The 22,129-nt window shown below is 41.5% G+C and overlaps 1 protein-coding gene across 16 annotated transcripts in view; it reads left to right on the top strand.

Annotated features, from left to right (window-relative positions):
* Positions 1–22,129, top strand: part of PCDH17 (protocadherin 17) — a 199,944-nt gene that overhangs the window by 78,055 nt on the left and 99,760 nt on the right. For 9 of the 16 annotated variants that reach the window (XM_053307347.1, XM_053307349.1, XM_053307346.1 and 6 more), the window contains 2 exons: positions 3,195–3,253; positions 3,414–3,586. In XM_053307347.1, the coding sequence (XP_053163322.1) occupies positions 3,195–3,253; positions 3,414–3,586 (232 nt within the window). Of the gene's footprint in view, positions 1–3,194; positions 3,254–3,413; positions 3,587–16,310; positions 16,466–22,129 lie in introns of all 16 variants that reach the window. The other 7 variants (XR_008319091.1, XM_053307352.1, XM_053307357.1 and 4 more) reach the window with 3 other exon arrangements.

Below are 22,129 nucleotides of genomic sequence, written 5' to 3'. Positions count from 1 at the left end.
TTGCATTTGTTTCCACTGAAATTCAAAAGGAAAAGAACACAAACTGCTGTAAATAGCCTGAAACTATTGTTTGTGACTTTGGAGGACTGTTGTAGCTTGTGTAAGATGTTATTGAATATGTGAGGATACAGCAGGGGATGCTGTTGTGAATTGCAGCAAGTGCTGTTGCCCTTTAGATATCTTCAGAAAGGCCATTTTCAGTAGGTGCATCCAAACAACTAGCTTGCTTGGGCAAAAGACGTGATGAGATCAGCTTTTAACTTACAAATGTGTGTTCTATGGAAACAGAGGCTATGGAAAGCAGATGAGGTGATAACATTATTTCTGGATTGTACCCCTTCCATTTCTGACTGCAGGGAGAGAATCACAAGGTCTAATATTTCTCCATGGTGGGAAAAATCCTTGCACAAACAAAACAAGCAAACAAACAAACAAACGGGAGAAGGCTAGATTAGAATTCGTCCCCCTAACTGTTCATTCGCATGTATTCCTCATCTGCAGTCTGAAGTGTACATGAAAAGTTTTAAAATCCTCATTTTTCCTCTTGATGAGCTAGACCCGATCCAGGACTGCCTTGCCAGGTGGTGTTGCTATATTTCCAGGTGGAGCTTCAGATAAATAAATAACCAAGTATTCCCTCATAACAGAAACCTTTGTAATGCAATTGCCTAGCCCAATTGTGTACATCTTATCTAGTGTCCATGAAGTATTAGCACTGCAAATGTACAAGCTGAATAAGAACAATTATTTGTAAGTTTCCTACATTTAATAAACAGCTTCCTTAAATAAATAATAGTGTTCACATCATAGCTGAAGAGGAAATTTTTTAGCACTATGTAAGCATGACCACCTTAAGTGGCACAGCGGGGAAATGCTTGACTAACAAGCAGAAGGTTGCCAGTTCAAATCCCCACTGCTATGTTTCCCTATGGGAAACATCTATATTGGGCAGCAGCAATATAGGAAGATACTGAAAGGTATCATCTCATACTGCGTGGGAGGAGGCAATGGTTAATCCCTCTTGTATTCTACCAAAGAAAACCACAGAGGTCTGTGGGCGCCAGGAGTCAAAATCTACTTGACGGCACACTTTACCTTTATGTAAGCATGAGAGTGATAGCGGCGATACTCATGGCCAACAGGGCAGCCTGGCGGGCGTGGGGGGAAGCAGGAGGGCTGTTCTCACAGGAGAGAGTAAACCCAGCTCTTTTTTTTTTTTTTTGGTCATCCGGGCCAATGGAAATCCATCCAACCCAGCTGTCTACCCTGAGTAACCCAGATCCTTTAGCCATCTCCAAACCAATGTAGGACATAAATTGTAGCTTTCTACCTCGGTCATTTGTGTGTGATCCAGGCTTTTGGTAGCTCCTGGGAGCTGGTGATAATCTTTATGAAAGAGTTTTGTGACTAGAGGGGCCAGGCAGAGGATAGTTGCTGCCTCTGCTGGGCCCCTCTAGCCTTGGGACTCTATGATAAAGATAACAGCTTGCGGACCCAGGTTTTTTTCCCTTTCCCAGAGCACCAAGATCCTCAGTTGTCTGCTGGGCAAGTTGCCAGAGACATATGGAGCCTCTGCTCATGTGTTGGAATCAGAGTAGTTGATCTTCTGTCCCTCAAACCATCCCTGGACGATTGTGTGTATGACCTCAGTGAATGTCAGTCTGGGGAGAAGACACATGTATTTTTTTTTTGTTTAAACTAAGGTGAAAACAACTGTAATATTTTCAGTGTGGTGGAAGCAGTTTGAACACATGTTCAGTTCCCTACAATAAAATGTTTTTAGGGCAGCACATATCCGTTTAAGCCATTTCAGCAAACTTAAAACACTGTCTTCTGCCTAATTTACCCCAATCAACTCATGGAAGACACAATACCATCTTGTGAGCGAACCTTTTCACATCTCATACCCAGAGCTCTTGTATAGCTCTGAGATTCATATACTGATGATCACCCTCCTCCCTACTTAGGGTTGCCAACCATCCAGAACTGGCCTGAACCCTGGAGCCTCCTGGAATTCCCAATCCTCAGATGGCAACTGAAAGCAATCCTGGAAATTTTAATAGATTGATATTTTTAAAATATGGGGAGAAAATATCCAGGAATGATTTCATTCTTATCCCTATTGCAGGCAACCCATACCCACAGGGCGGTGTTATCACTTATAAGTAGTTCTGTGGAGGAGGGAAGGGGATCCTTATATACAGCAGCAGATGGGCAGTTTGCTGGTATGTGAACATCTGTGGATTGCGGCCATTGTATAAGCTTATTCTCATGTACTTGGTAAGAGCCTTCCTAAACAGCTGTTCATGTGGTAAAATAGTTGCTGGACTGTGCAGAGATATGAGGGGTATGGAACTGCTTGATTCATTGCTTCATGGGGGTGGGGGATCCTGTACAAAGACAACTATCATATCAGGGCAACAACTAGTTAGAAGAACCCTTCTTCCTGACAGTCAGTTCCCTGTGTGTGTGGAATTTATAAATAGTGACCGATATCCTATTTAACTGTGTGTGTGCAGGCCAGGAAGGTGTATCCCCACTATAGAGAGCTTCCAGAGTTCTGCAGTGCTAATTGGGTATGTGCACAGGTTGCTGATCTCTTCTTCCCCCTGAAGTGCCCTGTGCCACTGAAAATATGTCCCTAAGTGCTGCTCAACCCTCAGGGACACCTTTTTGGGTAGTATGATAAGGGCTGAGGAGCTTTGGAAGCTCTTCACAACAAGGACACTCCTTTCTGGTGCACGGGTACATGAATAGCGAGGCCTTTGGCAGCCCAGGACAGTTTCACTGTGTGATGAACTAGCAGTTTGTTTAGTGAGATTCTCAGAAGGATGCATCTGAGAAATAAGACTAAGTTGTGAGCAAAAAGTGGTGGTCATCTGAGCTTGCTTTAAATGTGAAGCTTAAGATGAGATTACTCTCTAGCTAATTACAAAGCATATTTTTGTGTCACTTATGTAAATCTTCCTTGTTTGTTTTAGCAGGTAATTTGTGGACCAGGATCACTTAATTGTTCTGAGTACATAATTATATGCCAGTATTTTCCAATTTAATTAAAATGTACAAATTTGAAGATTAAGAGGAAACATTATTTTTTTAAATTATTAATCATTCCTCCTCTAGGAAATCTTGTTGCTCTGCAGGAGATTTGTCCAGTGTACAACTAGATGTATTTTTTTCCTTCTCTTTCACAGACAGACAATTTTCCCGCAGAGCCCAATTACATGGGCAGCAGGCAGCAGTTTGTTCAAAGGTAAGGCCTATTAAATAACTTTCTTGGCTTCCCCATTTGCATCCTTGTCAAAATTGCTTTGCCAGAGAGTACAATTCAAATTGCGGAAGTAAATGCAAGTTTAACATATTCCTCTCTCTCTTTCTCTCTTGCTCTCTTTCTTTCTCTGCTCATATATCAGTAGCTCCACATTCAAAGACCCTGAACGAGCCAGCTTGAGAGACAGTGGGCATGGGGACAGTGACCAAGCTGACAGTGACCAAGATACTAACAAAGGCTCCTGTTGCGACATGTCAGTTAGAGAGGCTCTCAAGATGAAAACGACTTCAACTAAAAGCCAGCCGCTCGAACAAGGTGAGTGAAGCGGCCAGTGCCTGCACAGACTGCAGCTTAAGCAATGATTAGAATCCTATTACTGTGGCTCCAGCAGTTTATCACACTGGACGAGACCATTGATAATGCTATCAGAGGAAACAGTAAATCTTTCAGCCAGCCTGCAGCAAAAGCATGTTCGATACAGATTTTTGTTAGTGTGTGGATGTGTGTGTATAACACACTTGCACACACATACATAGATATTCATTAGAAGCCTGAAATGGGATACAGAGTTAACTTGGCTGTTTACATTTTCAATCCCAACATTTACTAATTGTGGCTTTTAAAATAAAACCCAGCTCTTAGACTCTGGCTGGGATCCAGACTACTGCAAAATAGTTCAAAATGGGCTTTGGGCCTTCCAGGAATAGTTTATTATATGGCATAGGGGTCTGGTGGAATAATCATTTTTAAGAACCACGGGGTACACCCAAGCTCTGGGACAAGCCTAAAGTTGCTCTTTGAATCCTGGACGATACATTTATGTTCTTGGGGAAGTCTAGAAATGTACAGCCTACCACCATTTTGCCGTAGCGTACTGGAAGAGCCAAGGTAGATTCACAATAATGGTTTGATTATCATATGTACCATTCCCTACTATACAGGTGGGATACTGCTTTCCTAATGCTTGATCCGTGATAACAGACGGATTAGAAGATTCATAGGACCAAGTTATCATGTGGTAGTTGCTGTGTGGGAAGAAGTGACCATAGGAAACTACCCATTGTTTGTTTCTTTATTACTATTTTTAGTTGTTATGACATGGTGTGGGCACTTGGAATCACAAAAGTCCTCAATAAATGGTCGCTTCATAGTTTTGGTTCCCAAATTTGATGTTATGGTTAATGAAAGGCATAGGCTGCAACCACAGATACAGTAATTTGGAAATAAGGTCTGTTGAAATTAGTGGTTTCAACTAAACTAGTTCAGGATCAGAGTATTTATATGATCATATGAAGTCACCAAGCTCAATCTACCAAGAACTACTGCTGTGTTGCTTCCAATCTTTTCAATAGATTCTGACTGGGAATCTTCTTCATGTACCACTGCAGTATTTATTAAACTTTGCACCATTAGGGAACACTTTCATCATTGATTCTTGAGCATTGCCACAAAGCTGCTACGTATTGCAGATGTTTCTAGGGTGCATTCTTGGGTGCATAGACACTTCACACAGAGCACTAAACAGTTCCCTTGGACCTCACAGTTGCTCTTGAGAATTAAGAGTGCCCACTCAACATCAGCCTGCAACTGCGTATTGTAGAGAAAGAGTGGTATTGGTAGGCAAGCTGTCTTTCATGAAGGGATTCCTGAGGTCATAGCAATAGCATTTACATTTTTATACCGCTTTATAGCCTGAGCTCTCTAAGCAGTTTACAATGATTTAGCATATTGCCCCCAACATTCTGGGTACTCATGACGAGCATTGTAGCCACTTCTTTGTGCAGCGTCTCCTATAATCCTGATTTTCAAATTGGGAAACTCCTGATATGCTTCCAAAGAAGTCCTGGGGTTTTCCTGAAACACAGTTTGAAAAAGACTGTGTTATTTAAATATGTGGAAGCCATCCAGATGCAATTCTTAGTGGGTTGTACCCATAATCTGACTAGTAATTTGATCATTCCATTTACTTCCTAAGAAAGTGACCAGTAGGTACCTGTGGCACTGTTGAAATGATTTACAACAGAGCAGTGAGTGTCCTCAGCTAGCTCATATTTCAAGGGAAATAAGCATGCCTGTTCCCTCAAAGTCTGTCTGATTTGGTTTATGCTCCCTTTTGCTAATTGCAAATGCTGTTTATTTGAAAAGAGGCCCACCATTTCCAAACAGCGCCAGCTAAATGGACTACACCAGCTCTCTGTGTGTGTGTGCGTGTGTGGCACATTTTGTTTGTAGTCTCCCAGGCTGTGAGGAAGAACACAGCTGAATTATTTTGAATTCAGTTTCACATCTCCGTTAGTCATTTCAGCTTGTTGTGTGGAAAATGATTCACAGCATAGAGGATGTTTTAAAAATTGATTAATTAAGTCCTTCTTAATGAGACGCTATATTTATAATTAAGCAGAAATACATTCTAAGCTTTCTATTAATTGGTGATTAATTAGAACTAGATTTTTGCCTCCAGCACAGTCAAATTTGTATCACATTCATCAGCAAATACACGCTCGGCTTCATTTTCTTGATAATGTCAAGAATGTGATATGATTTTATTTTTTTTTTGCTGTGTAGAATATTTAGGATGCTGCTTTATAATTTATTCTGTATTTGTTTGAGGAGAGACCTCACTCGTGACCTTGCTTTCCAAGTAATAAATGCCCCAAAGGTTATTTCTCCCCCTTACCCTTTTGCTGCATTGACTCTCTGCTTATAATTGGACATTGATCTGTATAAAGATGCAGTACTAGGGTTTTTCCCCCATCTAAATAAACCTTTTCAACATACATTTGTTCTTTTCTAATAGGAAAACACAAAATAATATTTTGAAACCTTAAGCTAGTATCGTACAGCTATGCAAGGAGCATGCTCAGGCAAAATGGTATAGGCATTTTGAGGGAAGTTAAAAATAAGATTAGTGGAATTTTCCAGAAGAGAGGTGTGTGTGTGTGTGTGTGTGTGTGTGTGTGTGTGTGTGTCTGTGTCTGTGTGTCCTTTTTGCCACTAAATTTCACCTAGAGTGAAATTTGAAGCAGTTTTTGAAAGACCTGCTCAGTCATGCTCAAAGAGGATATTTTATTTATTACATGTGTATCTCACCTTTCCTGAAAAGAACTCACTGCAGGAGTTTAACCCCACACCAGCCCTGTGAGGCTAGATAAGGGCTGCCAAAGAGCTTCATGTAGAAATCCCACTCATGCCAGGCATTCCAGCCAGTACCTTATGCCTCATTTACTCACCTGCAAATCTCTGCAGAATATGTGGGACATAATCAGTTACCTTTCTTTGCTCAAGCCTCGTTAAAAAACAGGAGAAGCGTAATGGAATCCTGTTTATTGCAACAGCAGCAGACATTTGTGGTGGAAGTGGGGTGAAAGTCAAAGTACTGCTGAGCAGGATGGCATGTCCACCATCACTTTCTGTAGCCCTGCAGTAGCAAACAGTGTTCACAGCAATACATTCTGTCATCATGGGAAAAGAGATGCCAGTGAACTTCAGCAATTTTTAGATTTACAGATGGACTCTTTGGGCCTAGTAGAATTAGGCCCGTTTTGGATACCTGGCTGATCTAGGTGGATGTGTGAAATGGGTCCCATTAGGTGTAGAAATGGCCTAGGGGAAGTCTAGGTCTGCAAAGAATCCTCAGGGCCCTAGCACTTGTAAACTGTAAAAGGCACCATGTGTAATGTTGCTGGTTGTCACATGCAGAAAACACAAACATTGCAAAACAGACCACATTCAGTTAACCATTCCTGTTGTTTATTTATGTGATAATGCAAAAAGCTCTTGAGAAGTTTGCATTTGTCATCATATTGTGAATGGATGGTCCTATTTATCAGATTCAACTCATACCATCAGCTGATATTAACTCTTCCTTTTTTTTTTTTTTTTTTGCATGTAGTGATTGATCTGAGAACTTTATTCAGTCTTTGCTGTTCTGAACACTCACAGGTGGTAGATCCTCATGTGTGTTGTGTATGTATGTTGTGGTTTTGGATCAGTACCCAGGGAAAATGTAACTCTGCCTATAAGAGGAGGAAGTATTTTAAAAATATAATTCAAGGAGTAATAATACTTCAGATCTTCCAAAAATGAGAAACAAAAAAGAATATTTCTATAAACTAAAAGAAGGCTCTCTACTCCTACTGAGCTCAGCCAGGAGGGCTCTTTGTGTGATGGTATAGCAATACAAATCAATTAGATTTGCCATTGACTTTTGGGAACAAGTTGTTCCTGGAAGAAAAATGTCTCTGTGTATATTTTTATATTCAATACCTATTTTCCCCCAGTACAAGACTAGAGAATAGAAGAAGTTGTTGTATCCTTAGTTTTGAAATGGGGCGGGGGGGGGGGGGAGACACATATAAAGTCACCAAGGGATCACATTGTGAGGAATTCTTTGCTATACAGGGAAATAAATCCAGTTTGCAACCCTAAGCACATTTACTAGGGAGTAAGTCCCATAAAACTCAGTAGGAGTTCTGACTACACTCATAGGATTGCCACACAAATGCTTGAGCAATATGTTATAAATGTAATACTGTACAAGAGGGGGGGAAATCTGTCCAAGGCTTCTCAAGGGGCTGGTTCAGAGGAACACAGCCTAGCTCATGCATTGAAGGTGGGAATGTAGCTCATTTTGTGACAGCCTGCCCGGATGTCACAAAATGATGTCCCAACATGCTGCTGGGATGTCCTGTAATCATGTGATTACATCATGTAATCATGTTCATCTGAATTGCTCCTCTATACATGGTGATCCAGAAGAATGCCCATCTCACATGATTAAAGGACATCCTCGCACACTGGGATGCCTTTTAGTGTGGATGTCAGCCATCATTAAGAATATCTATACTGCATATCACTTTTCAACAACAACAAAAATAAACCGGTGTATGTAGGAGGTTTACATTAAACTCTGTCTGTCAAAGCATGGTGTTCAGAAATATTCCACTATTACTACTACAAATATTTATATACCACTTTTCAGCAAAAGTTCCCAAAGCAGTTTCATAGAGAAATAAAAATAAATAAATAAAGTTGGATACCTGTCCCCAAAGGGCCCACAATCTAAAATCCACAGCACTGTTTGAGAAGTGGAGGCATTTAACTTTTCTCTTTCTGGCCTGATTAAGAACCATTTCATAAGCTCATAATTTTGTAATTCATGGTAGAGTTGGGGGTAAATGTTAACAATTCATCATATACCGACTTCTGCCCTGTTTGTGGCTGTACCTCTTTTTTCATATTACAGACAGGTGACTCCACATGAATGCCCTTAGCAAATGGCTGAACCTCCTTGTGGAAGCTCACCACTTACCTCCACTCTCAGAGGAAGAGGAGAACACATGGCTTAAATATTTGCCCTGATCATGGCCTTTGTTGCTTTAGAAAGCTCAGTGTTCCAGGATTTGTTCTAAAGTGTGAATCTGTATTTTGTAGCAAAACTGTAAGATTCAGAATGGATAGTACTTCTCCAAGTTACAGTGAATCACCAGGGAGGTAGCAGCAATTTTTGTTTGTGAGGTCCAAGCCTGTGGAAAATAATACTGGAAAAGAAGAGGAGGAAGAAGAAAAGTTAAAGAGACATGTCTCTAGCTGTTTGGCTTGGGATCCTTGGGAATGCCTATGTTTGTTTGCTTTAATCCTCCTATCACTCAGCTCAACACAACCCCTTTTCTCATCTCACTTGACAAGGCTTGGTTAAAAGAAGAGGCATAATGTAGAAAGATCCGAGACTATCTGCTCTTCAGGAACTGTTGCTTAAAAGGAGAAATCCACAGATAGCAATATTTGCTCTGTGCTGGCCTCCTTAGTAATAGTAAACAGAGAAAGGAGAATAAAAAATGAGGGTGCTTTGATAAATCTTGGCAGGTGGCCTAAAGGAGAAAAAGCTTTTGGAAAAGAAAGCGTAATCATTGGGACAGAAAGTCTTTTGCAATAAGCAAGCATGTCCCCTTTAAGTTATCTTTGCTCCAGCTTTCTGGAGGAAGCCTCTACCTACTCTTCTATAAAAATGCCTAGCTGTCTCATAAGCTTATTTATGCTCTCTGATTCACAGGCCTTTCTAAGCAGCTGCTTCCATATGTTTACTACTCTTTAAGGGAAATGGTTCGGCTTGACATTTTGTTTGTGCCCCATTTTCAGACTGTGTCCCCTCAAAAATAAGTTAATTTGAATACCGTCCTAGTGGGTTTGAATCCTTGTCTGTTAATTAGTGCTGCACTGCGTTTGGGCATGGTGTCTGCTGCAGCTGTGCAGTGCCACTTAGGAACATAGGAAGCTGCCGCTTTTTTTTTTTGTACTAACTGAACAATGGGGCAATGGGGATACATTCTGACTGTGCTGATACAGATGTTTCACTCAGCTCTCCTGCTCCAGCCTAAGCACGCACACCCCTTCAGTTTGCTGTGGCATCGGCAGAGATGGGAAGATAGGCATGGAAGGGAAGGGCTATAGATAGCCCATATACAGACTTTCCTAAGGGTTTTCAGTCCAACAGTGTCAGGGACTTAGGCACACAAACCAGACTGAGGTTGCTGATGAGAGTGTCAGGTTCAGGGCACAGCCCTGTGTTTCCATCCCAAAAGAGTATGTACAGTATAGCAGACAGGAGCATCGTCATATGACTGTGCTTTCCCATGGGGAGCCACTGCAGTTCTAGAAATAAAGCAATGCAGTGCCGATTCTAGGGGGCACCTTTTCACACTGCAGAAAGGGGAAGTGCAACAGGTTCTATGGTGGCAATAGTCAGCATGATGTGAAGGCCCAGTCTTTAATGGTAGATTTGAGGTTACGTTCAGGGGTGGGGGGGCACCAAGGTATTTTGTCATCTTTTGTTGTGACTTGTTTCTGAACTTATAATATCCCATACAGGGATAGGGCAAGGGGAGACAATTGTTTGGGGGCCCCCCAGAGGCAAGGCACATGACTTACTTCCCCAGCTACGCACCCGCCCGAGCTTCCTTCAGTTGTATTCATCCTCCAAAATTAATGTGTGTTAAGACCTGGAGCTACCAGAACAGCATGTCCTTTTCTAGTACCATTCAATGACTTGCATTGTCCACAATTTACAAAACCTTTAAAAAAATAATTTAGGATGATGTTCTGTTGTGGCACACAGGTTATATATAGTTATATATAATAAATTTCACTATGCTTTTTGTTACCACTATTCAGCCACATTTAAGATTTCTTTACTTCATGAGCTGAGCTTCAATGTGGGTGGGGGGGGGGCAATTTTAAATCTTGTCTCTGGGCCCACTACAACTTTGCTATACCCCTGATCCCATAGTAATTATGGCAGTGTTGTCAGCACAGGACAAACAGTTACTCTCTTCCTTTTCTATTGAAGCACAAGGATTTGTTTCTTTGACATGTATACTTATATAGAAGCCCATTTGTCTAGAACAGTTACTCAGTGGCTCTGTTTAAATGTAATGACCAGCCAACAGCAGCAACCCCCAGGCTCCTATACATCCTCCTACTATGTCGTCCCTTCCCCTCAGCCTCTTTTGGGATTAGTAGTGGAATGCTCTTTCACCCCTTGTTCTAGGAAGGGGACCAAGGATTTCTAACTGGGAATTTTCAGGTTATTTGAAGAAAGTCTTAATGGTTACACAGGTATACAACCAATATAATATAAAGTATTCCTTTGTGTAAACTGTGATATCACACACACACACACACACACACACACACACACACACACACACCATATTAAGAAAGTGGATATCCCTGTGAGGACAAATTGATGACACAAACAAAAGGGAGGAGTGGTCATGGATACAACATTGTAACCAAGACTGGGGAATCTAAGCGCCTGCCCAGTTCTCTAAACCTCTGACCAGTGACTGTGATCTCATGCTGTCACTGAACATTGACAGGAGAGAGCAGCATGTAGATACAAGCCCTCAGCTGGCCGTTTTGTTGATTAGATTAATGGGAAGTTGCAAGCCACCTACTTCATTTAATCCTGGACCCCAAAGAGTAGGGGGACAAGCTTCAGAGGACACATGCTTCTCCTTTAGAAGGCCAGTCTCTCCCCCTGCCCACCCCGATTCTTCTTCTAGCTGTAAGCAGCTAGTCCCACTCAAAGCTTGTAGAAACCCATTTGGCTTGTGGATTTGTCCTCAGAGAACAGATGCATCTGAGGCCCGTCCCTCCGCCCCAACCACATTTTTCGCTCCGCTCCATGACATGGAGCATCTTGAGCTCAGAGGGGGAAGGCAATGAAGCAATCCTCCATGTTGGCTTTGGGGCCCAAGGTGGGCAGGAGTGTCCTTTGGTCTCTGAAGCCATTGCAGGGGTAGGATAGACACTGTGCAGTCCAGTGTTCCCTCTAATAGGGATTCCCGGATGTTGTTGACTACTACTCCCAGAACCCCTAAGCAAAGGCCATTTCAGCTGGGGATTCTGGGAGTTGTAGTCAACAACATCTGGGAATCCCTGTTAGAGGGAACACTGCTACAGTCCCTCTGTTCACACCAGGATTTTCAAGGCTTGAGCAGAGTTCTGCTGTTTTGACAACAGAGTTACTGCTTAAAAAAATTACTATATACCAATGAATGTGGCATAAGGCCACACATCATTTCATTTAATTATTTGGCAGAGTCTAAGAAAGACATTATGAGAGAGAGAGAGAGAGAGAGAGAGAGAGAGAGATCTTTTATTCTCAGATGTTTCCAGAATGGGAAGACATCTCTCAATTGTTATTTCGTCAGGCTCTTGTACCATTGCAAAACAAATTATGAGTCTTTTTCTTGGTTTCTACTTGCCTTATTTCCTTTTGCAGCCATGAGGTAGAGTTGGTTTCTTTCTTTCTTTCTTTCTTTCTTTCTTTCTTTCTTTCTTTCTTTCTTTCTTTCTTTCTTTCTTTCTTTCTCTCTCTCTCTCTCTTTCTTAGCTTTAAATTCTCCTCTAGATTATAAAGTTGCAGAATTTCCATTTTGTTTCTTTTATGGCAAAGACTGTCTTCCATGGTACATATTTGCTGCAAACTGCCCACCCACATCAAGACTCTCCCCCACTTTCATTCTGATGTAATGTAATGTCATTCTCTTCACACATCAAGTGATTTGATTCAGAGAGTTTTGACCTGAATTTGCTGCTTCACAAGATGCTATGCATTTGTTGTTCACACTTGGTCCCTATCAGGCATGCAGTTTGTTTGTAATCTGATCATGGCTGGTACAGGTGTAACCTAGAGAGAAAGGATGTAAGGGATAGCTGATTAAACCAGAGGAGGAGGAGGAGGAGAACTGGCTTCTAACCTCCTCCTTATTATGCTTAATATACATTTTAGTATAATTCAGGCCACATCTCAGTATAATTAAGGGTAGGGTCTGTATAATTTGTGACATTGCACAGCCCAGTAATCATATAGAGAGCCAGCGTGGTGTAGTGGTTAGAGTGCTGGACTAGGACCAGGGAGACCCGAGTTCAAATCCCCATTCAGCCATGAAACTAGCTGGGTGACTCTGGGCCAGTCATGTCTCTCTCAGCCTAACCTACTTCACAGGGTTGTTGTGAAAGAGAAACTCAAGTATGTAGTACAGCACTCTGGGTTCCTTGGAGGAAGAGCGGGATATAAATGTAAATAATAATAATAATAATAATAATAATAATAATAATAATAATAATAATAATAATATACGGTGGCTTACTAGATTCCTGACAAATAACTCCTCTCCTTATTTTTGCCATCTCAAGCAAGCAACAAAAGCAGGATGTCCGAGTCCCTGATAGGCCACATATTTGTCAGATGAGCTGTGTTTGGTTTTGGGGGTCACAAGCTGTGCAGGCCTGATTTAAAACCATAGACCTCTGTGGCACCTTAAAGCACTTCATTGTGTTTTGCCACAAGACTCTGTTATTCTTGCTGCAACAGACTAATATAGTTTGTTTTGTTTTATAGTTTCCTATCCCACCTTTCAGGCCCAATGTCTTAAAAAGTGGCCTACATAAAGAATCATTCACTTAGAAAACAATTATTAAAATTTACAACAGTAAACAGTTGATAAAATGCACTCACTAAAAAGCAGACTGTGTGATGGACAAAAACTGTACAGGCTAAAATAGGATCAATCAAATGCTTCCAGGAAATGATGGGTTTTCAAAGCCATCATAAATGCTGTCAAAGATAAGGCCTAGTGCATCTCTACAGGGTGGGTGTTCCACAGGTGTATCTCTGGAAAAAGGTTTTACGGCTACTGAAAGAGCCCTGTCTCTGGTCACTGCCATAGCCATTTGCGATAATGGCAGGCCAGAAAGCAAGGCTTGATTAGAGCCCAGGCAACTTCATATGAGAGAGTACAAATAGTCCTTCAAGGCTACTCCTCAGTAATTTGTCACAGATTTGATCCTTGTCCTGGAGGAAGTCATCAACAAGAAATGTTTCAAATTTCACATTAAAAAGTTTTTTGAAAGTTTTCTTTGACCCTTATCTGAAAGGTGGTATAGCTTGGATCTAAATATAATGCCAAAAGAAGAGAGAGGGAAAGATGAAAATGAGCATGCAGTTAACAGCAGAATCCACATTACCAACCTCATTATCAAATATTTGTTTTTGGATTCATACTGATAACAATATTTCTGAATAGCTTTAAAAGCTCTGCATGCAAGTCTGTCCCTAGCCAGACTAAATTCTTAAAAGGCATTTTAATATGTCCCAGTATAGGCTTAGCACTTGACTCAGAGCTGAAATGAAACATGTAGGCCCTGCTCCATAGGGCTTCAAAGTGCATGTGGAATTCCATGCTGCCAGAAGCTATTTTCTTCCATGTTTGAGATTTCTCTGTGGGAAGGAATCAACATTGCATGCACAAGTTATTGCTTGACTAACAGAAGAGAATGAGACAGACTCAGTGTGCATTTCAGCTACCAAATGTGTGCTAGGGATGTGCACAAACAGTTCATGCACTCCCTGGGGTGACGTGGGGGGGGGGGCTTTTAAAAGAGCATGTAAGGAGCTCCTTACCTGCTCACCCCTGCCCTGCTTTGCCCTCTGCCAACACTCGGTTTTTCAAGAGATGCGCGTGGCTGCAGTGCTGCTTCATAAAGCCCTGATTGGTGTCAGCATGCACATGTCCATGGCGCATGTGCGCTGGCCATTTGCATGGTATGTTGAGCATGCTAATGGTCAGCCTGGTCATGTGCTTGCCAATGCCAGTCGGCGCTGGAGGAAGCAGTGCTGCAGCCCCACACATCTCTTGAAAAACTGAGCCCTGGTGGTGGGGAAAGTGGGGGGGGGTAGGAGCGAGCCAGTAATGAGCTCCTTGCTGCCTCTTTTTAAGTCACCCCTCCACCAGTCAAGCTGATTTGAACGCTGGCATTTGAGCCAGTTCAGCGCTTCCTTTTGGAAGCACCAAACTGGCTCTTGTACATCCCTAATGTGCACCAAAACACCTGGACTTGAGCAATTAATTAAAGGTTTCATGAAAGTCCAGATTTTTAAGTTTGGAAATTAGAATTCAAAATGTTTAAAGTTTGAAGTTCAGCTTTCAAAGCCCACTGTTTTTTCTGTCTCTGAAACTTAGATTTTAGCGCCAAAAATTAGTTTGTGTGTATTGGCCTTTACACCCATGTGACTATGCATGGAAATCAAACACTGCCCCCTTTAAAACGTTTTCTCCCAGTTCAGAATTCACACTTTGGATTTCCACATTCAATTAAAAACTGCATTTATAATTTACTTCAACTTTGCCATTTGCAATGACAATCACATGTATAGAATTGCAGGTTTTTTAACCCCTTTCTCAAATGTTCCTAAGTGCACCAGCAGTGCTTCAACATTATGTAAGAAGTAGATTCAAAATAATAAACTTCATACAGAAGTCTAGGGTATATGGAAAGCCTTATGACACAAGTTCATACATTATCCTATTGCTGGAAATGGTTTCCCCTCATTCATGTAGCAAGCCAGTTCCATAGAACCAATGACAAAATCTGTTTCTGCATTTGATTTTTCTGGACATGGGCAACAGTTGCCAGCCCAACAGCATAAACGTGCAGAATTGCACTGTTGGCTAGCATCTGGAAAAGGTAATTGAGCAGGATATATATCTAAATTAAGCTTTTTCATAATTCTGCTACTTTTGATGCAAAAGTTAAGCCTCTGCCATTGTAATCTTGAGCTCAACAGCTATTTCACTTTGACTGGTTTATTACCATTGTGCATGCTCTCTCCATGAACTGACAATTGCCATTTCACCAATCCAGATAATAGATTGGTGAAATAATAGTGTAGCTACGCCCATAGGAACCCCAAGGAACTCTGGGAACTGTAATTCTGGACAAGGGAGGAGGGGCAGGGACAAGCGATCTCTAACAGAATTTCTAGCATTTGCATAAAACTACAATTCCCAGGATTGTTGGGGAAAGGTGAAATCATGGTAATTAAAACTAGTATAAAATTGATATACAACTGTAGTTTAGATATAGCTCAAGTCTGAATTTTTGAACTTATTTGCCAATTGTGTTGTGCCCTTCTCAATAGTAGTATTCAAGTACATGAAAACATTCTCATGATGCAAACAAACAAACAAAAAGAGCACTCCAAATTTGTAGTGAACAGGAATGTGCCTCACATGCTGAATTATAGGGCCCTGCCATGATTTTCAGAGAATTCAGAGCTTGAATTCATCAAGTTTTGATCAAGGAGTTTTCCACTTGCCAGCCGTGCCACTCATGTTGTCAAACTATCAAAGCACAAACAAAAAACACCAAGCAAACAAAAAAATGAAAACAAAACCACAAGCTATCAAGTAACTGTGTGGAAACTAGCCTGGTAACTGTTGGGAATGGTAACCTTATAAACCAGCCATCCCTTCCTCTCTGATATTATCAGCCATATGTTCTTTGCTATAGTGAATCCTGGGTTCATATAAAATGAGTCAGTTAACAAACCCCAAAGAGCACAAATGCAGGTCCTTTCTCAAAGTCTTTCACCATTTGATGATTGCTCCCTGAGAGTGTGGCCTAGTTTGGGAGTCCCGCCCTAAAATGACACAACCTGTGAAATGTTGTTCACCATTGCTTCCTCCCATAGGTTTTTCCCCCTGGACAGAACATCTTCTCTCTCATTCTCTCTGTGCCCAAAATGAGAATAGCTGTCAGACTGCACTCCTTGTTCTGACTCCACCTAAGAAACTTTATGTCCAAGAGTATCATCCACTCCAAGTTGGTTACCCCTAACAAGGTCAGGTAAGAAATTGCCTTGCTGTTGTATGTTAGGACTTGCACGCAATACCCATTCTTCACTTCCATCTAACTCAGGAAACTACAGTCAGGAACAGGGCTGGATTGCTGAATAACAGACTGCAGATATATTCGTAGGAGGATCCATTGCCCTGGCTATCCCATATTTTTTTGTTTTGATTTTGATTTTGGATTGACTGATTTTTGTATCTTAACCAGCCAAAAAACACCACAATAAAAACTAGTGTGGCAAGACCCAGAATCTCTCCAACTCTCTCTTATGATTAGGTCCTTGACAAGAAAACTCTCTAAAATATTTGGAAGGCTTATAAATGAGCACAATGAAACAGTCATTGCAAATCATTTGCGCTTTTTAGTATGTTTGTTTTAGCAACCAATTGGCAAAAGAAACATCCACAAAAGCCTCAATCCTGCATGCGGAGAAAGGTCTGTGAGGGATTCCCCATGGGAGTTCAACAGAATCCTCTGCTCTGCTACCATGTTGCTTCCACCATGGAATCAAGCAGCCAAGCCATTCATTTCAAACGGAGGCCTTTCTGCACATCACCTTGGAGTATCTCATCGCCTGCACTTGCACAGACACTCAGCAAAACGGTGCATTACAGGCTAGTTCAAGGTAAAGTTTGGGAGGACCTCAGATGGAACTCAAAAGCCCAACTATGTTGCAGGATGCCATAAACAATCAATTTATCATCATCACTTACATCAATTAAAGTATTTCTATATCACTTTTTAAATACAGATTTTACAGAAAACAGTTAACAAAATTAAAGCAGTTAAATATAAAACCCAGAAATCCATTAAAAAGAGAAAAGTAACTACACATGCAACATAAAATCAGCTGGAAAAGTTATTTAGATTAAAAGCCAGTCAAAACAGAAACATTTTCTCAACCTGTTTAAAATTGGCTTACGTGGGGCTTGTCTGACCTTCTCAGATTAGGAATTCCACACACAGAGAGAGCAACAACAGAAATAACAATCAGAGTAGATTGGTTCTAATGGTCTTGTCCAGGGGTGTAGCTGTAATTGAGTGGATCAGTTCAAAGAACCTGCCCCCACCAGCACCAGAGGGCCCTCCAACTCCACCCCTTCCCTTTTTCTTCATTATCTCCCTCACTCCAAGGGGCCCGCTCTCCCTTAGCTACGTCCCTGTTCTTGTCCCTGGTCACTGCTAGCCAAATTTGAGTTAGTGGCAGACTGAAGAGCAGGGTATTTGGCAGTTACCTTGAGATTACTTGGTTCCAGTTGGTATACAGTGTTAAAAGTGATAACAAGCATTTTCAATTGGGCCCAGAAATGGAAAGCTATTGTGGTTGATGTAAGACAGGTGGGATGTGTTCCTGGTGGCTAACACCCGTCTACAACTTGACAGCTGCATTTTGTATGAGCTGTAGTTTGCAGACTGTTTTCAAGCACCATCAAGAGTGCACTACAATAGTCTAGACATGAGTACGAGATGGACCACGATAGCTAGATCCAGATTCTCTATATAGGGTTGCAGTTGGTGAATCAGCTGGAATTGGTAAAAGGCTGCCCTGGCCACGGCCACCACCTGGGCACCCAGAGTCAATGTTGTGTTTAGGAACACCCCCATGATAGTGCCAGGAGAGAGGAGGGGATGGTTATTCTAGACCCCTTTGACTTCTCATAGGGAAGAAGAGTCATGAGTCTTCTATGCAAGAATAGTCATGGGTCAGTGGTACAGCATGTTATTTCCATGCACAGATGGAGCCAGATTTTTTTTCTTACATTTCCAAGTTTAAAAAGGGTGCAGGGTGAATCTCAGATCCAAGTGCTGTGAATACACCTATTCCAGAGACCAAGGCTGTTCTCAGACCTGGGTTGGTGGGAAGGCAGGGTGGAACCTATCTTCCCTCTCAGCCGATCCCCAGTCCACTTCGATGCAGATCTCTGGAGGCCGGGACTCAGGAATCTCACAATGCACTGTGAGCACAGTGCATTGGGGGATTCCCCTGGGAGTTCTAGGCTCTGTGTATGGCTCTGTGTACGCTTGGGCTGTGTGCAGCCTGAACATACATATGTCCTGGGGTTCCTGCCCTTTAACCCGGGTAAAAGGCCGGGGACAAAACCCGGGCTTGTGTACTTATTGGGATCGATCCTGGTGCTGCACATGAGCAGCCCTACCCAGGTAGGGCTTCCCTAACCAGAGTAGGGCTGCTCGTATGCACAACCTCACCTGCCAATCAGAGTAGATAGGTTCCAATGGTATGATCCAGTGTAAGACAGGTTCACCTGTTTATAAACCCCTCGTGGTGTAGTGGTTAGAGTGCTGGACTAGGACCGGGGAGACCCGAGTTCAAATCCCCATTCAGCCATAAAACTAGCTGGGTGACTCTGGGCCAGTCACTTCTCTCAGCCTAGCCTACTTCACAGGGTTGTTGTGAAAGAGAAACTTAAGTATGTAGTACACCGCTCTGGGCTCCTTGGAGGAAGAGCGGGATATAAATGTAAAAATAATAATAATATGCTATTTGCATGCAGAAGGAGCTAAAGTCTTTTTAAAGGAGAGCATGTTGATTTTAGAAATTCTCCCTTAAGAGTGGTTGCTTAAAATCTTTCAAACCATCATAGCTGGGAAAGTACAGTACCAATTTGAAATGGAGACTACAGAACACTTGAGAAGCAAAACTAGTTGAGTGACCTTAGAAAATGGCTGAAAGGTTTTTCACACACATGTTCACAAAATCAGGAGCAAAATGCAATTTTTCTGACTGACTTTGTGAATTGTAGGAAATTTTCCATTTGTAGAAAACATTTATAGGAAAATATTTATAGAAAATATTTATAGAAAGATCTTTGGTGCCCCCCCCCCCACAAGTATTATATCCTTACATCCAGTTCTCAGTGGAATATATTGCATGATGGATTGCCAACCAGCCAGAAACTGGGGGGAAGCCCTGCTGGGTTTCATTTCTGAGTTTGTTTTTCTGCTTGTGGAGTCCTTGCCAAAATGGCAAGCTGTTTCCGCCTCCTTCACCCCCTGCTCATTTTTAGCTGTACATCTTAGGATTCTTTTTTTTTTTTAAAGCCGCTGTTGCACTGGAATCTACTCCACCACTACCCCATTCTGCCAAAAATAGCTGGGCTCCACCTGCTAGAGACTCCATAACCCACTGTGCTCCTCTTCTAGTCCTACTCTCGGATCTGCTCTGAGCTCCACCTTGGACCCAGCCCTGGGTATTCAATCTCAAGAGTTGGCAACCTTAGTTGATACCATGAATATGTACAGTCAATCCAATATTAATGTGACTGCAGATCTTCATACACTGAAAGTCTGAATAATGATTTCTCGTTTCAGTTGCCCAGATCTGTACAATTTTATGGAAGGGAGGAGACTCTTCTAACAGTTTAAATTGTGTGACCACTACTGTGTTCTGATTTTTTAAAGTTAGTTTCATACATTTTCCTTTTGTTTAACACCTATTTTTAAATTAGAATTTTTTAAAAAAATGATTTCCTTGCTTTTGCTGAATTTTTTTTTAAATCATACTTAAAAAAAAAAAAAAGTTTCATACTGAGCCATAGAGACCAGAATATACTAGTTATTGTTCAGAAGCAATGGACCTTGAGAGTACATCTACACTACAGACTTCTATTGGGTTTATATCATTCTGACTGCCATGACTTTCTTCAGGAAACTGTAATTTGGTGCAGATAATGATACAGTAAATGTCTGTTAGAAGTCTATAGCCCCCCGCCCCTCACAAATTAGTCCACAAGGTTCTCTGCTAAGTGGGAATCATTATTATACCAATTTATATCTGTAGTGTACATATGCACACAGTGAACTAGGGATTCTTCTATAAATATTAGGGAACTATGATCAACTTCTAGCTAGAAAGATGATGAAATGAGATTTAGAATGAAAGATACTGCATGTGCTACCAGAAATGCAAAACCAGGGGAAGGGGCGGACATATTTTGCCCCTGTGCTGTGTACAAAAATCAAATTTGCCTATTTGCCATCTATCCTTTTACACTGCAGAACTCATAACCACTGTAAAGATTGCCATAATTTCCATAAAATAGGTGAAAATCTACCTACTTCACTTGCTTAGTTGCTTAGAGCTCCATTAGAATCTAAATTACAGGCGCGTGTGTGTGTTTTTGTGTGTGTGTGTGTATCCAGTTATGTAAATTGTACAATTAGACCATGCACATAATTAAATATGACAATGGGCCATGTCCTCTTTTTCTGAAGAAAAATGCACAGAAGGGGAAAATTTAAACTGCATCATCTCCAGGGTTTTTGTCTGTCAGAAAGGGCTAGCGGTGGTGCAGAACTGGAAAGGGATTGTGTGGACTGCTGACTGTTTTCGTGCAAGATAATAGCATTTTGGCATATGTGTAGATAATTATGTAGAGAAAGGGCTGTAGCCATATTAAGGCACTGTTTAGAAATTAAAACTGGGATCAGAAAAAATTGGAAGAACCAGAGTGATTCAGCCATGATGCAGTGTCACAGGATAAGGGGATAGATTCAATTGTGGATTAGTAATTGGTTGAAGGACAGGAAACAGAGGGTAGGTATAAATTGACAGTTTTTGCAGTGGAGGGAAGTGGGTTGCCCCATGGATCTGTACTGGGACCAGTGCTCTTTAAATTATTTAGAAATGATCTAAAAGTAGGGTGAGCAGCAAAGTGGCCAGATTTGCAGATGACACTAAACTATTTAGGGTAGTGAAGTCTAAAACAGATTGTGAAGAGCTCCAAAAGGATCTCTCCAAACTGGGTGAGTGGGCAACAAAATGGCAAATGTAGTTCAATGTTAGCAAGTGTAAAGTGATGCATATTGGGGCAAAGAAACCCAACTTCACATATATGCTGATGGGGTCTGAGCTGTCAGTGATGGACAAGGAGAGATATTTTGGGATTGTAGTCAGTGGTCCTTCTAGTTTTTTTCATCTGTGTGCGGACTGAGTTTTGTTCTGGGCAGCAGTATCAAGGCACTATGTGCACACATGCATTCAGAGTGGTGCCTTCCTAATTCAACCTGAGTGGGATCTAAAATTAACTGAGTGGACCTCAGAAAACTTATGAGCGCACACACGTGTGCATGCCCACGTGTGCATACATGGCCCTATCCACTTCCAGCACAGTACTTCCAGTGACTGTTGCTGGTGTCTATCTTATGTTTCTTTTTAGAATGTGAGCCCTTTGGGGACAGGGTTCCATCTTATTTGTTTGTTATTTCTCTGTGTAAACTGCCCTGAGCCATTTTGGAAGGGCGGTATAGAAACTGAATTAATAATAATAATAATAATAATAATAATAATAATAATAATAATAAACAGTGGTTGTGGTGGACAGCTCATTGAAAGTGTTGTATGCAGCAGCTGTGAAAAAGGCCAGTTCCATTCTAGGGAAAGGGACTGAAAATTTAAATGCTAGTATTAGAATGCCCTTATACAAATCTATGGTGAGTCCACATTTGGAGTACTATTATTACTTTATTATTACTGCATACAGTTCTGGTCACCGTATCTTAAGAAGGGCACTTTAGAACTGGAAAAGGTGCCGAAGAGGGCAACCAAGATGATCAGGGGCCTGGAGCACCTTCCTTATGACGCAAAGCCAGGCAAGGCTACAACATTTGGAGCTCTTTGGTTTGGAAAAGAGACGAATA

The sequence above is a fragment of the Hemicordylus capensis genome, chromosome 3 (assembly GCF_027244095.1).
Source record: "Hemicordylus capensis ecotype Gifberg chromosome 3, rHemCap1.1.pri, whole genome shotgun sequence".
In the NCBI taxonomy this organism is placed as follows: Eukaryota; Metazoa; Chordata; class Lepidosauria; order Squamata; family Cordylidae; genus Hemicordylus; species Hemicordylus capensis.
Note: the sequence above shows the minus strand (reverse complement) of the source record. Positions and strands in the feature narration are given on the sequence as shown.